Raw genomic sequence first — 15,635 nt, forward strand, 5'->3', positions numbered from 1 at the left:
CAGTGGGCTCCCTGTGAACCAAAAAAGCCAGTTGATTCACCACTTCCCTACTCCGGGTCCTCCCCCTGACCCACCACCTGTTACCAACCTCCTCCAGCGGCCCAAGGAGTCCTCCTCAGCACCAAGTTCCCAGAAGCCTCCACAACTGGAAACCCACTCATCGGGAAGTCGGTCTTTTCCAGCGACCCAGGCCCCGCCCATGGCTGCGCCCCCTAGAGGTTCCTGGGAATACAGGTCCCTGTTGCACCCAAGCTCCAAGCACACGGGCTCCTGTGAACACAGGTCCTAAGTTACCCTCGTGTCCAGTGGCTCCAGTGACTGCAGGTGGCATCCTTGGCACCAGGCACCTGGAAAGCTGCACTGAATTCAGGCCCCAGGTTCACCCAGCCACCTGCTGGCTCCAGTTCCCCATCCTTCCTCCCACAGCTCTCAAGGTCCAGGCAGCTTCCTCAGCTTGCAGAAGGCTGTGTGAACTCAGGTTTCTGGCCCACTCTGATGGCTGTGGTCACTGGTGGCTTCTTGGCTCCAGGAAGCTCCCATGAACTCAGGTTCTCAATCCACTCCAGGAACTTCAGGCTTCCAAAATCTCAGATAGCTCCAGCAACTCCAGGCTTTCGGCCCACCCTGTGGCTCTCACATGGGAACAGACCTCTAGAGGACCCCTATGAATCCACATCCTAGCTTGACTCAGCACTGCCTAGCTCATGTGACACTGGTCAGCTCCCGATGGGTTCCAGCAAATTCAGGCTCCTGGCATTTCCCATGGTTCTGAGGTCTCAGGCTCCCAGACAACAAACACCAGGGAACTCAAGTTGGGAGGCGGGGAGCAGGGCGGGGGAGGTTGCGGGGGAGGAACCTGAGGAACACAAAATGAAAATCCACAAAATGAATGAAAAGGCAATCTGTGTAATGTGAGAAAATATTTGCATACCATATGTCAGATAAGGGGTTAATTTCCAAAATATGTAAAAATCAATAAACCTAATAACAATAAATAATGAAACAACTTGATTAACAAATGTGCAGGGGAACTGAATAGACAGCTTTCCAAAGATACCGATGGCCAACAGGTACATGAAAAGGTGCTCAACATCACTAATCATCAGAGAAATGCAAATCAAAGCCACAATTAGATATCACCTGACACCTGTCAGAATGGCTATCAATAAAAATACAAGAGATAACAAGCGTTGGTAAGGATGTAAAAGAAAGGGTAAACTTGTGCACTGTTGGTGGGAGTGTAAATTGGAGCAGCCACTATGGAAAACAGGATGGAAATTCCTCAAAAAATTAAAAATAAAATTACCATGTATGTGCGTGCTTATTTGCACAGCTGTGTTTGACTCTTGGCTACACCATGGATTATAGCCTGCCAGGCTCCTCCGTCCATGAGATTCTCCAGGCAAGAATACTGGCCTAGGCAGCCATTCCCTTCATCAGGACTTCTTCCCAACTCAGGGTTCAAATCCAGATCTCCTGCATTGCAGGCAGATTCTTTACCATCTGAGCCACCAGGGAAGCCCCAAACTACCACATGAGCCAGCAGTCTCTCTTCTGGGTATAAACCCAAAAGAAATGAAGAGAGAGATGAACCACCTTGTTCTTTGCAGCATTAGTCACAATATTCAAGATTTGGAAACAATGTATTATATGTGAATACATTGAATATACATATATTTGAATGTTATTCAGCTATAAAAAGAATAAAATTCTGTTATTTGCTATTTGATATAACATGGATGGATTTTGAAGGCATTACACTAAGTGAAATGAGTCAGACACAGAAAAACAAATACTGTTTGACATCATTTATGTGTGGATCCCAAAAAAAGTTGAACTGGAAGAAACAGAATAGAATGGCAGTTTCCAGGAACTGGGAGGTTTGGGAAATAAAGAGATACGCGTCAAAGGATACGAACTTCTAGTTATTAAGATGAATCTGTTCCGGAGATCAAATGTATAGCATGGTAAGCATAGTTAACAGTACTGTCTTGTATATTTGAAAGTTGCTAAGAGTGTAGACCTTAAATGTTTTCATCACAAAAATGAAATGGCAATTGTATTAAGTGGCGAATATATTGATGAACCCTATGGTGATAGGTTTTTTACAATATATAAATGTATTGAGTCACCATATCATATACCTACAAAATAGTACATGTCAATTATATTTCAAAAAAGCTGGAATTTTTTTTAAATAAAGAAGAAATGCATGAATTCCTTAAATAACATGCAATACCAAGGTTTTTTCACAAATAGACAACCTGAAGAGTCCTATACCTACTAAATGAATTGACTTTCTTTTCTAAGAAAATTAGTTACCTAGAAAACTTTATTAGAAAATTTTACCTAACTTATTACAAAGAAATAGTATCAATTCAAAACAAAATCATGCAGAATACTGAAATGGGAGGAATGTTTTCCATATCTTTCTGTGAAGCCAGTTAGATAATAATCTAACCACACAGACATTACAAGAACAGAAAACTACATGCTGATATGCTTTATGATCATTGATTACAAAATTTAAACAAAATTTTGAAAAACTTAAGTTAAGAATATATAAAGTGACACAGTGAAGTTTGTAAATACAAATTGTATTTAACATTTGAAAATCAGTTATTCAACATAGTAACAAACATCAAACTAACCAAAAAAAAAGTATGATTATCTCAGAAGATGAAAAAAAATGAACAAAATTCAAAAGCTATTCTTGATTTTAATGAGAAAAAACAGATAACTAGGGGTAGAAGGGAATTTCCTCAACCTGAGAAACAGCTACAAAAAATCTACAACTTTACATTTAATAGTAAAATTCAAAATGTTCCCTCAAAATATTAAAAAGGAGAAAAGATAACAAATGTTCAGCTCTACTTTTTATTCAACATTGTTATGAAAGATCTAGCCAGTAATCCAGCAAGAAAAAAAGATAAAGTTTATCCAGATTGAAAGGAAAATGCAGTTTGGCCATTATTCAAGTATAACACAACTATCTATAGAAAATACAATAAAATGTACAAAAAATCCCACCATATGATGGTTGAACATCTGGATATTCATATACAAAAAAGTGAACTTCAATTCACACTCCATACTATATATAAAATTCACATGAAAAGCTTCTTAGATCTAGATGTAAAACAGAAAACTAAGTTTTAATGAGGAAAAATCTTTATGAATTTTTACTTAAGAAAAAATGTCTTAGCTATGACATCAAAAGCATGATACAGGAAAGTAAATTGTTTTATTGGACTTCATTAAAATAAAAACTTCTTTATAAAAAGTTTGATAGTTTCTTAAAAAACAAACCATAGACCCATTATATGATTCAACTATCCAATTCCCAGTTAATTACTCGAGGGAAAAATATAAATGTCACACACAGCTATGTACAGAATGTTATAGCACCTTGGTTTATAATAGCCACAAACTGGAAACAACTCAAATAGGGTTAATCCCACTTTGGTAAGTGATTGGATAAGCATGCTATGGTATATTCATTAAAGAATGGGATAGTATTCTGTGATTTAGAAAATAATTTCCTATCCATACATGTAACAATATACATGAATCTCAAAAATGATTGTAAATGAATGAAGTCAGAATGAAGAATATATTCTAATCTACAATGACAAAGAGCAGAGCAGTGATTGATTGATGGTATCTTTCCATCCTCCTTTTATACCATTTTTTAAAAGTAGCTGCATATATACTCCTGCTTTTTGATAAATGGTTATGTTGTATGAAAAATTTTCAGTAAATTATTTTTATTCTTCCTGAAGTGTTCATGAAGATTGAGCCAAATGACCTTTCTAATTGGGAGTGTAGGGATGGATAGAGAGCAGAGGTATTCTTTTGAAGTGAGGATCCTTCAAGGAAGTAACCTTTGCCATTCTCCTTCAACTGAATACAATCATCAAGATATGTGTCTTTTCAAACTACTATTTGAACTCATTTCTTTTCCCAGAGCCTCACTGCCAGTTCACTGAAAAGACAAAATGGCTTACTTTCAAATGATAAGGTCTATTTCATTCTTCATTTTGGCATCTTCCATTTTCTCTGGTGAGTAATTTTTCTCTTAGTGAGAAACTTTTAATCATTCAGTATTTGTCAAAACTTGGGCCAACTATGGATAGGAGACCTCACTGATGAGACTGATGATAATTTTTTTTTTTTTATATACCAATGCTCAATGGATGATGTAGGAGATGCTTTTAAAGCATACTAGCCTGGTGGGCTACAGTCCACAGGGTCGCTAAGAGTCGGACACGACTTCACGTTGATGACTGAGCGACTTCACTTTCACTTTTCACTTCCATGCATTGGAGAAGGAAATGGCAACCCACTCCAGTGTTCTTGCCTGGAAAATCCCAGGGACGGGGGAGCCTGGTTGGCTGCTGTCTATGGGGTCGCACAGAGTCCGACTCAACTGAAGCGACTTAGCAGCAGCAGACTAAGATTGGTCTTCCGTGGTGGCTCAGGCGGTAAACAGTCTGCCCGCAATGCAGGAAATCCAGGTTTGATCCCTGGGTCAGGAATATCCCCTACAGAAGGGAATGGCTACCCACTGCAGTATTCTTGACTGGAGAATTCCATGGACAGAGGAGCCTGGCAGGCTAGATGAGATATAATGAATTTGTTTGCAGATCCTAATCCTTGAATATGGAATGTTTTCATGTAAGTTCAGGCTCTTACTGTATTTCAAGGTTCTCATCTACAAAGTGGGCACTACCTATTTTTGACAGAGTTACTGTTAGCTGGAGTTATATAAACTACTATGGAAGAGTATGTGCAATGTAGTCAGATTCAAAGCAGACATAAATGAATGCATACTGACTGAGATTTAATTTTTGGATTTTTCTTGTATTCTAGTATCTAATCTCAGAAACAGAAAGACATCATCACAAATATATATTAAGGTTTTTTTTTTACAAAGAATAATGTTCTTTATTCTGTTTTTAGATAATAACTTGTCAAAGAACATCAAAGAGTGACATATTATTAATCTATGCTCTGGTTGCAGGTATTCCCTTTGGAATTTCAACACGTTTTGAAATACGTCTGGTAAACTATCATTTGGATCTTTAAATTAAAACTTAGTGTTTGTTATACCACCATCGATATTTAGTTTCATAGGCAATTAAGGATTTGAATGTTGATCCTAAGAAAAGTGGGCATTGTTTTTAGCAAAGATACAAGGATTCAATACAAATATTTGGGAACTTTAAAAGTGGCTGTAGTCAACTACAGTCATTCAGACAGACAGACAATACAATTGACCTGAAGGAGGTGATGGTAGCTCAGAATAGGAGAGTGGAAAAGAAAATAGACATGAATAGAATGTGCCCTATTTTCACATATTCAAAACCATCACAGAGCTTGTTCCATGTGCCAAGAAATATTCTAATATTACAATTACAGTATTTAAATTTGAATTCAAATTGAATATTCAAATATTAAGTCAAGAAAGAACTAAGTTTAGGACATCAGTAGGCTCACAGTGTGTGGAAGATGCTATTCATATTGTTATTGTAGCTAGTATTAATATCTTTTATAGCCTGACTGTGACAAGTTTGAAGATACAACGGGTTGCACCAATGAATACTTTCCTGTCTGTGCATCAGATGGCAACACATATAGCAATGCATGTGCCTTCTGCAATGAAGTTAGGTAAGAAACAAAATTTGTATGTTTATCTTCATACTAATACTTATTTTTAATATTAATGCCTCTTTTAAGAACTCTAGGACAGAGACTTACCTGGTAGCTCAGTGATGAAGAGTTTGCTGCCAGTGCAGGGGATACAGGTTCTACCCCTGGTCTAGGAGGATCCCACATGCTGCGGAGCAACTGGGCCTGTGTGCCATAACTACTGAGCATTAGCTCAGAGTCCGTGCTCCACAACAAGGGAAGCCATGAAATGAGAAGCCGGTGCACTCTCCACAACTAGAGAAAAGCCCACGCAGCAACAAAAATAAATAAATAAATAAAATTATAAAAGAAAAAGAACTCTAGTTAGTACTGGCATTAATTCAAATACACTAAGGCACAATTGCTATACCTTTGAATTTATCATTTCTAAGAATTTTGTTGTGGGGTTATCTTTATAATTACTCTCATTTGCAGTGCAACACCCAAATTAATTAAATGAATGAAATATAAACAATTAAAATGTTAACAACAGTAGAAATAGATGAATTACTTCACCTAAAACAATTTTTAACTTTTACTTTAATGACATAGAGATAATATATTCATTATAAAGATATATTTTCATTATCTGCATTGTAGATTTTTTAGCTTTTCCCTACACTTTAGTTCATTTATAATTACAAACCATGCAGGAACAATGAAGTGACCCTTTATAGAATGAAACAGTATAAAGAAGGGACTGTATCTTAAATACTGTTCTTTGAACTAAATTTCCAAAATTCTGTTATTCACTTAACTTTTAATTAGGCTAGATTTTAATGCACTTACTTGATCACAATGTAAGTATTTGATTATGTCTTAAAGAGAGAAGCTACTAAACAATCAAGCAATAGAAAACAATAGAAGAAGAAATAGAAGAAAACACAAATTTTCCTTCCTATGAAGATAGATCAAAATAGTGTGGCTTTCAGAGGTTGGGTCAACATGCTTTTGTTGCTCAGGGATGGAGAGATGGGTAAGAAGGAAGACAACACTAGAGAGAAGCCTCAGGAAAGTTAAGTTCAGCAGGAGGATTATCACAACTGGAGAAGCATCAGTAGATAAACAGTCAGCCTAGCAAGCAGTATGTCCATCCTCCTTTTCCACAGGAGGGAGAAGAGGCAAGAGGGACATCTACATAGGGAATTGAGGGTCAGAAAACATTCAAAACCTGGTTAGATGATAAGCCAGCCTCTGAGATGTGCCTCAATAGGATCTGCCCCAAGGTGCAGTTTTTCAGTGCAAATTGGAATTAACAAAGCCATTGGAATCTGCACAGAGAGCCAGGCCAGTCCATAAGAGAAAACTCTCATTCTCTTCAGAAATTAAACAGGCAATGATGTCAATTTATTCTGAAGCAGAGAAGGCTGATTCTCATTCTTAAAACACTCTTTGCATACTTTTATAGAGCAAGTAAGCGTGGTTTCACTGGCATAGAGAAGACAAAGGATGGCTACAGAGTTTGGCTATGGTCAGTAGACAGCTCCTGGCCCTTCAGAAAATAGATTCAACCAATGCTGAGTCCTTTAGTCAAAAGTCCTAACTCAGGGGAAACACAGTGAGTCTCATACAGAATTTATAACGTAATTATGTTTTCTTTTTCTTTTTAGGAAACGTGGTGATCAACTTAAATTTATTAGTTATTTTCAATGCTGATTCCTTGATGTAACTTTCTATATGAAATGATTCCTCTTATCCTTTCTGTTTTACTGAAGGGGATTTCCATGGTTTTTACAAAGAGTAAGGAAACTCAGGACATATTCTATATGATTGATCTATACATTCTTTTTCATAATAAAGTTTGAAAATTCTTGAATTCAGTATTTCTGACTCTATATGATTTAATGACTTTCCTGTTTTAGAAAACATAAGGCATACATAATTTCCTATGACAATCATGATTGCCTAAATAAAAAAGATTAACCATGCAAAAAATATAACATCTCTTGTGGGTTCTTGTTCTCTGTCACTCTCATATCCCTAAGTGGTTGAAAGAACACAGTGGATACTTAAAAGATTTATTCACAATTAAATGAGAAACAATCCCGTGTAAATCTCTTTTGAGAAAATTGGTATTAGAAAATTATTTATATTTCTAGGAACATAACAGTGGTTCAGAAAGTTATATAATTGAGTTTGTAGTATCGATCTACTCCTGTGGACTATTTAAGTTCCATCTTATTCCAAATCATTGAAATAAATGCCACTGAGTCACTATCTCAATCTACTGAAGCCTTACCTTTGTTCTATTCTATTCTATTGCTTTAAAAAGGTTGATAGAAAAAAATAGTTTGAAATGCTCTTAAAGTTTGTGTGTGTGTGTGTGTGTGTGTGTGTGTTTCTTTAACCAAGGAAGGAATCTGATACTAATAGAGATGTTCTATTATCAAAACTGTGGTAAGGCTTCACAGACTTACTTGCTTTAGTCCTCACAGATACGTGGTTCAAGTGTGGTGGGAGTTGCTCAGTCGTGTCCGACTCTTTGAGAACCCATGGACCGTAGCCCGTCAGGCTTCTCTGTCCATGGAATTCTCCAGGCAAGAATACTGGAATAGGTTGCCATTCCCTTCTCCAGAGATAGGTGTAATTAATTATCTAAAATTATAGATTTTGAAGTTCTGTCTTAAATCATGAAAGGAAAGCCCATGAACCATCTTACCTCAGCTTATTTAAACATTACCTTTGTTGTAGCCTTATATATTTTGCTTTCAGGTTGGGGCAGTATGAAAAAGGATTGTTGACATTTCATTAAAGATTTTTTTTAACAGAAGATGAGAACTTCCCATTTATTTGGTATTTCAAGAAGTATGTTAAGGCTCTGCACATTTCTTAGTCTTCATGGAAAAGTGAGTTAGCTGTAACGAAGTCCATTTTTTGACAATAAGGAACTAAGATGTATGATTTAAAATATACTAAAATATGCTATTATGGTAATAAAGATAAATTTTACTAAACTGCATTACTCTTTTATTAAGTCAGGAAGAGGTTGCCCCAGATGAGTTTCTGTGATGATGAGTTGAATACCTTTGCCTAAATAGGGAGATATGAATCAGTGTACATACAACCTCAATGTCCAGTTGGATAGAAGAATCAGAAATAGCCCTGAAGGGTCTCATGAATAAGTAGTTCTATTGAAATCATTTTGAATTTTCATTATTTGGATAAATGCATCAATGATTTCTTCCTCTTTATAGCCATAGCCATGGCAAGGTTCATTTATATCTGTCCTATCTTAACCTGGCAAGGGATTTTTTTCTTCAGAATGCTGACAGTTCCATACATACCAGAAGCATAATCACCAAACCTGCCTTTAGATGTCACACATACTGACTCTAACTTTTCAGGAAGTGTTCTTATCTTCCTTCCTTAGGCCAATAGATGGCCTTGTTGGATTCCTGAGTTTCATCCTCCTGTGCTGTACCTTTTAGGGAGTAATATAGCAAAAAATTTTACTGTATTAAAGAGTTACAGAAAGAAAAGAAAAGTTATAGATATTTAGTCTATTACTTTTCCTATCTTATATGGTAGAAATATTACAGAGATGACCTGAGTATGTGTGTACAGGGATGGCAAGTGAGAGACTGAAGCTTCCTTAGTACAAATTCACTGTACATTTTTTTTTTAAACACTGATCATGTTGTGTGGTTTCTAAAGTTGGATGCCTGGAGATGTTCCAATATGAATTTTTACATTCTTTTTAATTTCTGTTTTTGGTTATGTTCTATACTGATCAAAAGACATTCCTGTCAATGTATGTAAGAATATGAAAAAGAATAAATATATATGTATAACTGAGTCACTTTCTGTACAGTAGAAATATAACAGTGTAAATCAACTATACTTTAATATAATTTTAAAAAATACATTATAGTAATGACATATATAATTAAATATATATTATAAAACATTTTACCTGTGAGGGTATAATATCAAAAATGCTTGCAGACAACTAATCCCTGCTTTAATCCAATGTCTTATTGTATAAGCAAGGTTAAATGAAAGCCACAGAGAAGAACTTGCCTGAATGACAGGTACGACAGAATAAGATCTAGATAAACATCCTAATATTCAGGATTATCAGTTTTCTACCTTTCTCTTACTTCAAATGATTTTTTATATATTTATACCTGGTATAAAGCCTAAATTAAGATACCATATTGGACTTTCCTGGTGGAACAGTGGATGAGAATCCACCTGCCTATGCAGGAGACACGGGTTCAATCCCTGGCCCAGGAAGATTCCACAAAGCCCATGCGCCACAGCTACTGAGCCCATGTGCTACAACTACTGAAAACTGTGCTCCGCAGGAAGAGAAGCCACTGCAATGAGAAGCCCATGCACCACAGCAAAGAAGCCCATGCCGTAGCTTGCCCGAAGGCCTGCGCCAAGCAACAAAGACCCAGTACAACCAAATAAATAAATAAACTTTAAAAAAAATCTATAAACAAAAAAGATGTCATTAAAAAAAATCATATTAAGTCCTGCCTTGATATCTGAGCCTTGTGTGTGCTTAGTTGCTCAGTCGTGTTCGACTCTTTAAGACCCCAAAAACTATAATAGCCCACCAGGCTCCTCTGTCCATGGGATTCTCCAGGAAAAAAATACTGGAGTGCATTGCCTTTCTCTTCTCCAAGGGATCTTCCAGAGCCTCAAATGCCTAACCATGAGTTTCCATGCTCTCACCAGGGACAAATCCCAATGAATGACAATGGCTGCCCACAGGATAGTACCTCTGTCAGCAGGATCAACTATATTCCAGTTGGTCTTCAACCTGATGGGTTTCACTTCCATGCCAGTCTGAAAATTATTGAAACAAGCAAGTGACATCATTCCATAGCAAAGAGAGGTCACTGTATTTCTTGTTACTACAAAACATGCTTCACTTGTTCAACCTAATTATTCAATTGAATGATTTTGTTGGATAGGGCATCTTTGTAAATACATTATACAAAGTAAAAGAAGTCAAAGGAGTAGACACAAGGGACAACATAGTGTTTCATTGTATTTATATAAAACTTCCAGAAAAGGCAAAGCAATCAAATAAGATGGAGATTGGTGGTTGCCTGGTGCTGAGGGTTGGAAGTGGGAGTGACATCTAAAATATAAGAAAGATTATACTGGATGATCTGAAAGGAAAGGAAAGTGAAGTGGCTCAGTCGTGTCCGACTCTTTGCAACCCCATGGACTGTAGCCTACCACGCTTCTCCGTCCATGGGATTTTCCAGGCAAGACTACTGGAGTGGGTTGCCATTTCCTTCTCCAGGGGATCTTGCCGACCCAGGGATCGAACCCGGGTCTCCCGCATTGTAGGCACACGCTTTACCGTCCGTGGCTCAGACTGAAGTCACTGGATGCTGTAAATGTTCTTAAATTGTTGTGATGGTTATATATCTAGGTATATTTACAATAATCATTGCAGTATACCTAAAAATGACTATGTTTTTAGTACATAAATATAAAAATAAACATGTTTAAAAGTAATAAAATACAAGTTGCATATTAAAAGTGCCTTTTATTACCAAAGTTTCAAGTTTTAACTATTATCAAATCCCAAGTTTTTTATTTTCATTATTGAGTAAAATACAAGATTCTTTTAAGAACTAAGTTAGATTACATATGGGAAGCTGCTTCATAGAGCTTTGGTAGACAATAGTGACTCAATAAGAAATGGTTTCCACTCTTAGTGGACAATAATTTTAAATAGTATACTGAAAGTTCTGAGAAAATAGTATTATATCTATTTTTGCTTAACAGCTTTTCCCTATAATATTACTTAGGGCTTGATACATAATAGGTTTTTATACAATATTTTTAATAAAAATAAAAAGAATACATATATGAATACATCAGGGTTAACGGAATAACTTTCGGAATTTTAATTGTGGTAAAATACATATAAATTTTATTGTCTTAACAATTTCTAAGCATACAGTTTATTAGCATTAAATATATTGACACTGTTGAACAATCAATCTTTAAAATTCTTTCCATCTCACAGAACTAAAATTCTCTACACGTTAAACAACTACCCAATTACCCTTCTCCCTCCCCCTGAGCCCAGGAAACCACCATTCTACTTTATGTGTCTATGGCTTTGCTACTACTCTAGTAGTACTTCATATAAGTGGAATTATAGAGTATTTGCCTTTTGTTAAAATATGTCAGAATTTTTTCTTTCAATGCTGAATAATATCCTATTGTATGTATATACTGTATTTTACTTATCTGTTTATTTGATGATGGTCATAGGTGTTACTTCCATTTCTTGGCTACTCTGCTGTTAGGAATATTGGCATAGAAATATTTCTTCAAGATCTTGGTTTCAAGTCTTTTGAGTATATGTCCAGGAGTAGAATTACTGGATTATACAGTAATTCTATTTTTAAATTTTAAAGGAATTGCCAAACTGTTTTCTATAGTAGCTGCACCATTTTACACTCTTCCAACAGTGCACAAGAATTCCAATTTTTCTGCATCTTTGCCAACATCTGGGGTTTTTTTCTGCTTTTTTAATAGCAGACTTTCTAATGGGTGTGAGGTAGTACCTCACTTTGATTTTGATTTACTCTTTGAAGAGTTATTTTCTACACAACCTATGTTGGGAAAAGGTTATGAAACAAACTGAATGCTTTTTTTTTTTTTTAAACAATGTGACCCCAAAACTGTATACTCCATTAAACAATTTCACTAAGAATTAATATTGGAGAATTTAAACAAAGAAAATCCACCATGTAGATCACAAAAATGAAATCACAAAATTTCAGTAAAAATGTGAAAATTTTTACCAATAAAATGAGCATGGCTTTTTAATGGCAAATTGTACTTGTCTTTCAGTATATATGAAATTCTACTCCTAGGTATATATCCACAGACATGAAAATATATGGTCACACAAAAACCTGTACAGGACTGTTAATAGCTACAGTGTCATTATACACATCAAGGATATTCAGTCCACTGATAAATGGATAAAAAAATGTGTTCTATCTATAAGATGGATTATTATTTTGTCATAAAAAGCAAAGAAGTATGATAGCAAGCTACAACATGGATGAACCTTGAAAACATTTTGCTAAGTAAAAGAAACTAGAAACAAGATACCTTCCATATATACTGATATATAGGCATACCTTGGAGATTTTGTGGGTTTGGTTCCAGACCACCAATTAAGTAAATATTTCAATAGTGAGTCACATGAATTTTTTGCTTTCCCAGTGCACAGAAAAGCAATGCTACAATATACTGCAGTCTATTAAGCATGCAATAGCACTATGTCTAAAGCAACCATGTACACGTCCCTTGATTTTAAAATGCTTTATTGCAAAAGAAATGCTGACCATCAAATGATTCTTAATGAGTCATGGTAGTAAATATCAAAGATTACTTATCACAAATCACTATAGCAAATATAACAATAATGAAAAAGTGTGAACCATTACAAGAACTACCAAAAAGTGACACAGGGACTCAAAGGGAGCAAATGCTGTTGGAAGAATGGCACTGATACACTTGCTTTATATGAGGTTGCCACATACCTTCAATCAGTAAAAAGTGTAGTGTCCATGAAGTGCAATAAAGCAAAATGCAGTAAAACAAAGAATTACTGTAGATATAGACCTATATATTCCATTTATAAGAAAATCTCACATGTTATATGATTCCATTGATGTGAAATGTCCCGAAGAGGCAGAGAGACCAGAAGCAGTTTAGTGGTTGCCAAGAATTATAGGTGGGGTCTTGGGAAGTACCTGGGTTTATCTGTTTGGTTTTTTCTTGGAATGGGTGAGATGATGTTCTGTAAGAAGATAGTGGTGATGGTTGCACAACATTGTGAATACATACTTAAAAAACAAAGTTTGTTTTTAAATGGGACATGTTAAGTTTTATGATACTGTAAATCAAGTGTTCTTCAATTAATTTTTAACATTTTTTATAATGGAAAAGAATACACACATAAATTTACCAGCAATTCACTGATTAATATTTCTTATACATGTCTTTTACAATGAAAAGGACCACTGAAGTGGTTGAATGCATTTTAATAATGTGACTCTAAATTTATGTATTTTAATGGATACTTTCATTAGGAATTACTATTAAAAAATGTAAATGAATAAGTAACTCCCATATAGATTATCTTTTAGAGGTAAAAATGTTTACTGAAAAGCTGAGCAGGTCTGATATCACATATGTAGCAGCTTGAAACTTGCTTTCTAGTAGTCAGTCTACAATTCTGTCTGGACCAAGCTTTAAATGAAAACTGACCACTCAAATAAAGCCATTTCTTGCTGGTTGGGAGATAAATAGACAAGCATCAGACATGGAGCACAAATGAATATTCTAAATCAATAAAGGCAAATTTGGCTGGTCTGCTACTGAACCACTTGGCTAGCATTTATGATCAGAAGATTGACGTGTAATATTTGTTAGAATTCAAGTTCCCATATTCCTCTTCTTGAGGTTTTGACCTTTTAGAATAAAGAGAAGCCCAACTGTTTGCACTTTTAATAAACTTCCAAGTGATGGATTATTCACCTTTGAGATTATTTCTTTAATTATAGTTACCAAAAGTATTCAGGTGTTTTAACACCCTAATCAAAAGCAGAGACATTACTTTGCCAACAAAGGTCCGTCTAGTCCAGGCTATGGTTTTTCCTGTGGTCATGTATGGATGTGAGACTTGGACTGTGAAGAAGGCTGAGCGCCGAAGAATTGATGCTTTTGAACTGTGGTGTTGGAGAAGACTCTTGAGAGTCCCTTGGACTGCAAGGACATCCAACCAGTCCATTCTGAAGGAGATCAGCCCTGGGATTTCTTTGGAAGGAATGATGCTGAAGCTGAAACTCCAGTACTTTGGCCACCTCATGCGAAGAGTTGACTCATTGGAAAAGACTCTGATGCTGGGAGGGATTGGGGGCAGGAGGAGAAAGGGACGACAGAGGATGAGATGGCTGGATGGCATCACTGACTCGATGGACGTGAGTCTGGGTGAACTCCGGGAGTTGGTGATGGACAGGGAGGCCTGGCATGCTGTGATTCAGGGGGTCGCAAAGAGTCAGACACAACTGAGCGACTGAACTGACTGACTGACTGAACCCACTAATCAACCAAAAACAGAAAGGGTATTTTAATAAAGATAATATTACTTAACATTTTTTTGACTGAAATATTCATGATTACAAACCGTATTAGGTTTTCTATTATCGAACACACAATTAAGGTAGGTTTTCCAACTGTCAATGTTTAATTGAAGAAAGAAAAAAGGAATCTTTTTCATTGGTGGGTTCTTAGAGTTGGAAAAATTCTCCAACAATCTACATTCTGTCTTGTGTATTACTGAAGGCTTAGTCTGGTCATCTAGGAATTTAAAGCCCTGTTTTAGAAGACTAATTGGTTGTAGAATCCATAGAAAAACAGGATTACAATAAAAGCCATAGGAATTTGTGGCTGAGGCAGAGTCAGCAACGACCCCAATGACTAAAATCAAATCTTCCATCTTCTCTGTAAAGAAAGAAAGAGAAAGAAAAATTATTTTAAAAAGTATTTAAAATTGCCTTGACTATTGCACTAAGTGCTTCTCCATGAGGAGACTCTGACTGTGACAGAGCTAGGAGGGCTGTGCTCCGTAAGCAGCAGGGCCCCTTCCAGGCCCCTACTCTGCACAGGTCCTCCTGACCCCCTGGGGCTACTTGACTCTTCCTACATGTTCCCTCCTGACTCAGCCTTGGAACCCACCCAGACCTCAGGAAGAGGATTAGAGATTGTATTCCTGGTTCTCTAAAAGTAGAAGCCCATCTGGGGATTCAGTGAGTAGAAACACCAGTGAGAGAAACTGAGGCAGGAAGTAGGATGGCTGGCTGAACCTTTAGACTGGGAACACCTGCAGAGGGAAGGAGGCAGGAAGGGAGGTTAGGTTGAAGTGTCCTAGATTGCCCTGTTCTCTG

General features: G+C 36.4%; 2 protein-coding genes across 5 annotated transcripts in view; one reads left to right on the forward strand and one right to left on the reverse strand.

Moving 5' to 3' along the window:
• LOC112447449 (ovomucoid) overlaps positions 1-7,389 on the forward strand; it is a 30,325-nt gene extending 22,936 nt beyond the window's left edge. Inside the window, exons 3-6 of one of the 2 annotated variants that reach the window (XM_024995249.2) lie at positions 3,968-4,062; positions 5,024-5,064; positions 5,558-5,670; positions 7,100-7,211. In XM_024995249.2, coding sequence (XP_024851017.1) covers positions 3,999-4,062; positions 5,024-5,064; positions 5,558-5,670; positions 7,100-7,196 — 315 coding nt within the window. In that variant the 5' untranslated portion in view covers positions 3,968-3,998 and the 3' untranslated portion in view covers positions 7,197-7,211. Of the gene's footprint in view, positions 1-3,967; positions 4,063-5,023; positions 5,065-5,557; positions 5,671-7,099; positions 7,212-7,301 lie in introns of those variants that run through there. The other variant, XM_024995250.2, reaches the window with a different exon arrangement.
• Positions 7,390-12,990: 5,601 nt separating this feature from the next.
• LOC777593 (uncharacterized) overlaps positions 12,991-15,635 on the reverse strand; it is a 90,194-nt gene continuing 87,549 nt past the window's right edge. For 2 of the 3 annotated variants that reach the window (XM_010807484.4, XM_024994676.2), the window contains exon 5: positions 12,991-15,192. In XM_010807484.4, coding sequence (XP_010805786.1) covers positions 15,150-15,192 — 43 coding nt within the window. In that variant the 3' untranslated portion in view covers positions 12,991-15,149. 3 annotated transcript variants of the gene reach the window in all.

The sequence above is a fragment of the Bos taurus genome, chromosome 7 (genome assembly GCF_002263795.3).
Source record: "Bos taurus isolate L1 Dominette 01449 registration number 42190680 breed Hereford chromosome 7, ARS-UCD2.0, whole genome shotgun sequence".
Taxonomy (NCBI): Eukaryota; Metazoa; Chordata; class Mammalia; order Artiodactyla; family Bovidae; genus Bos; species Bos taurus.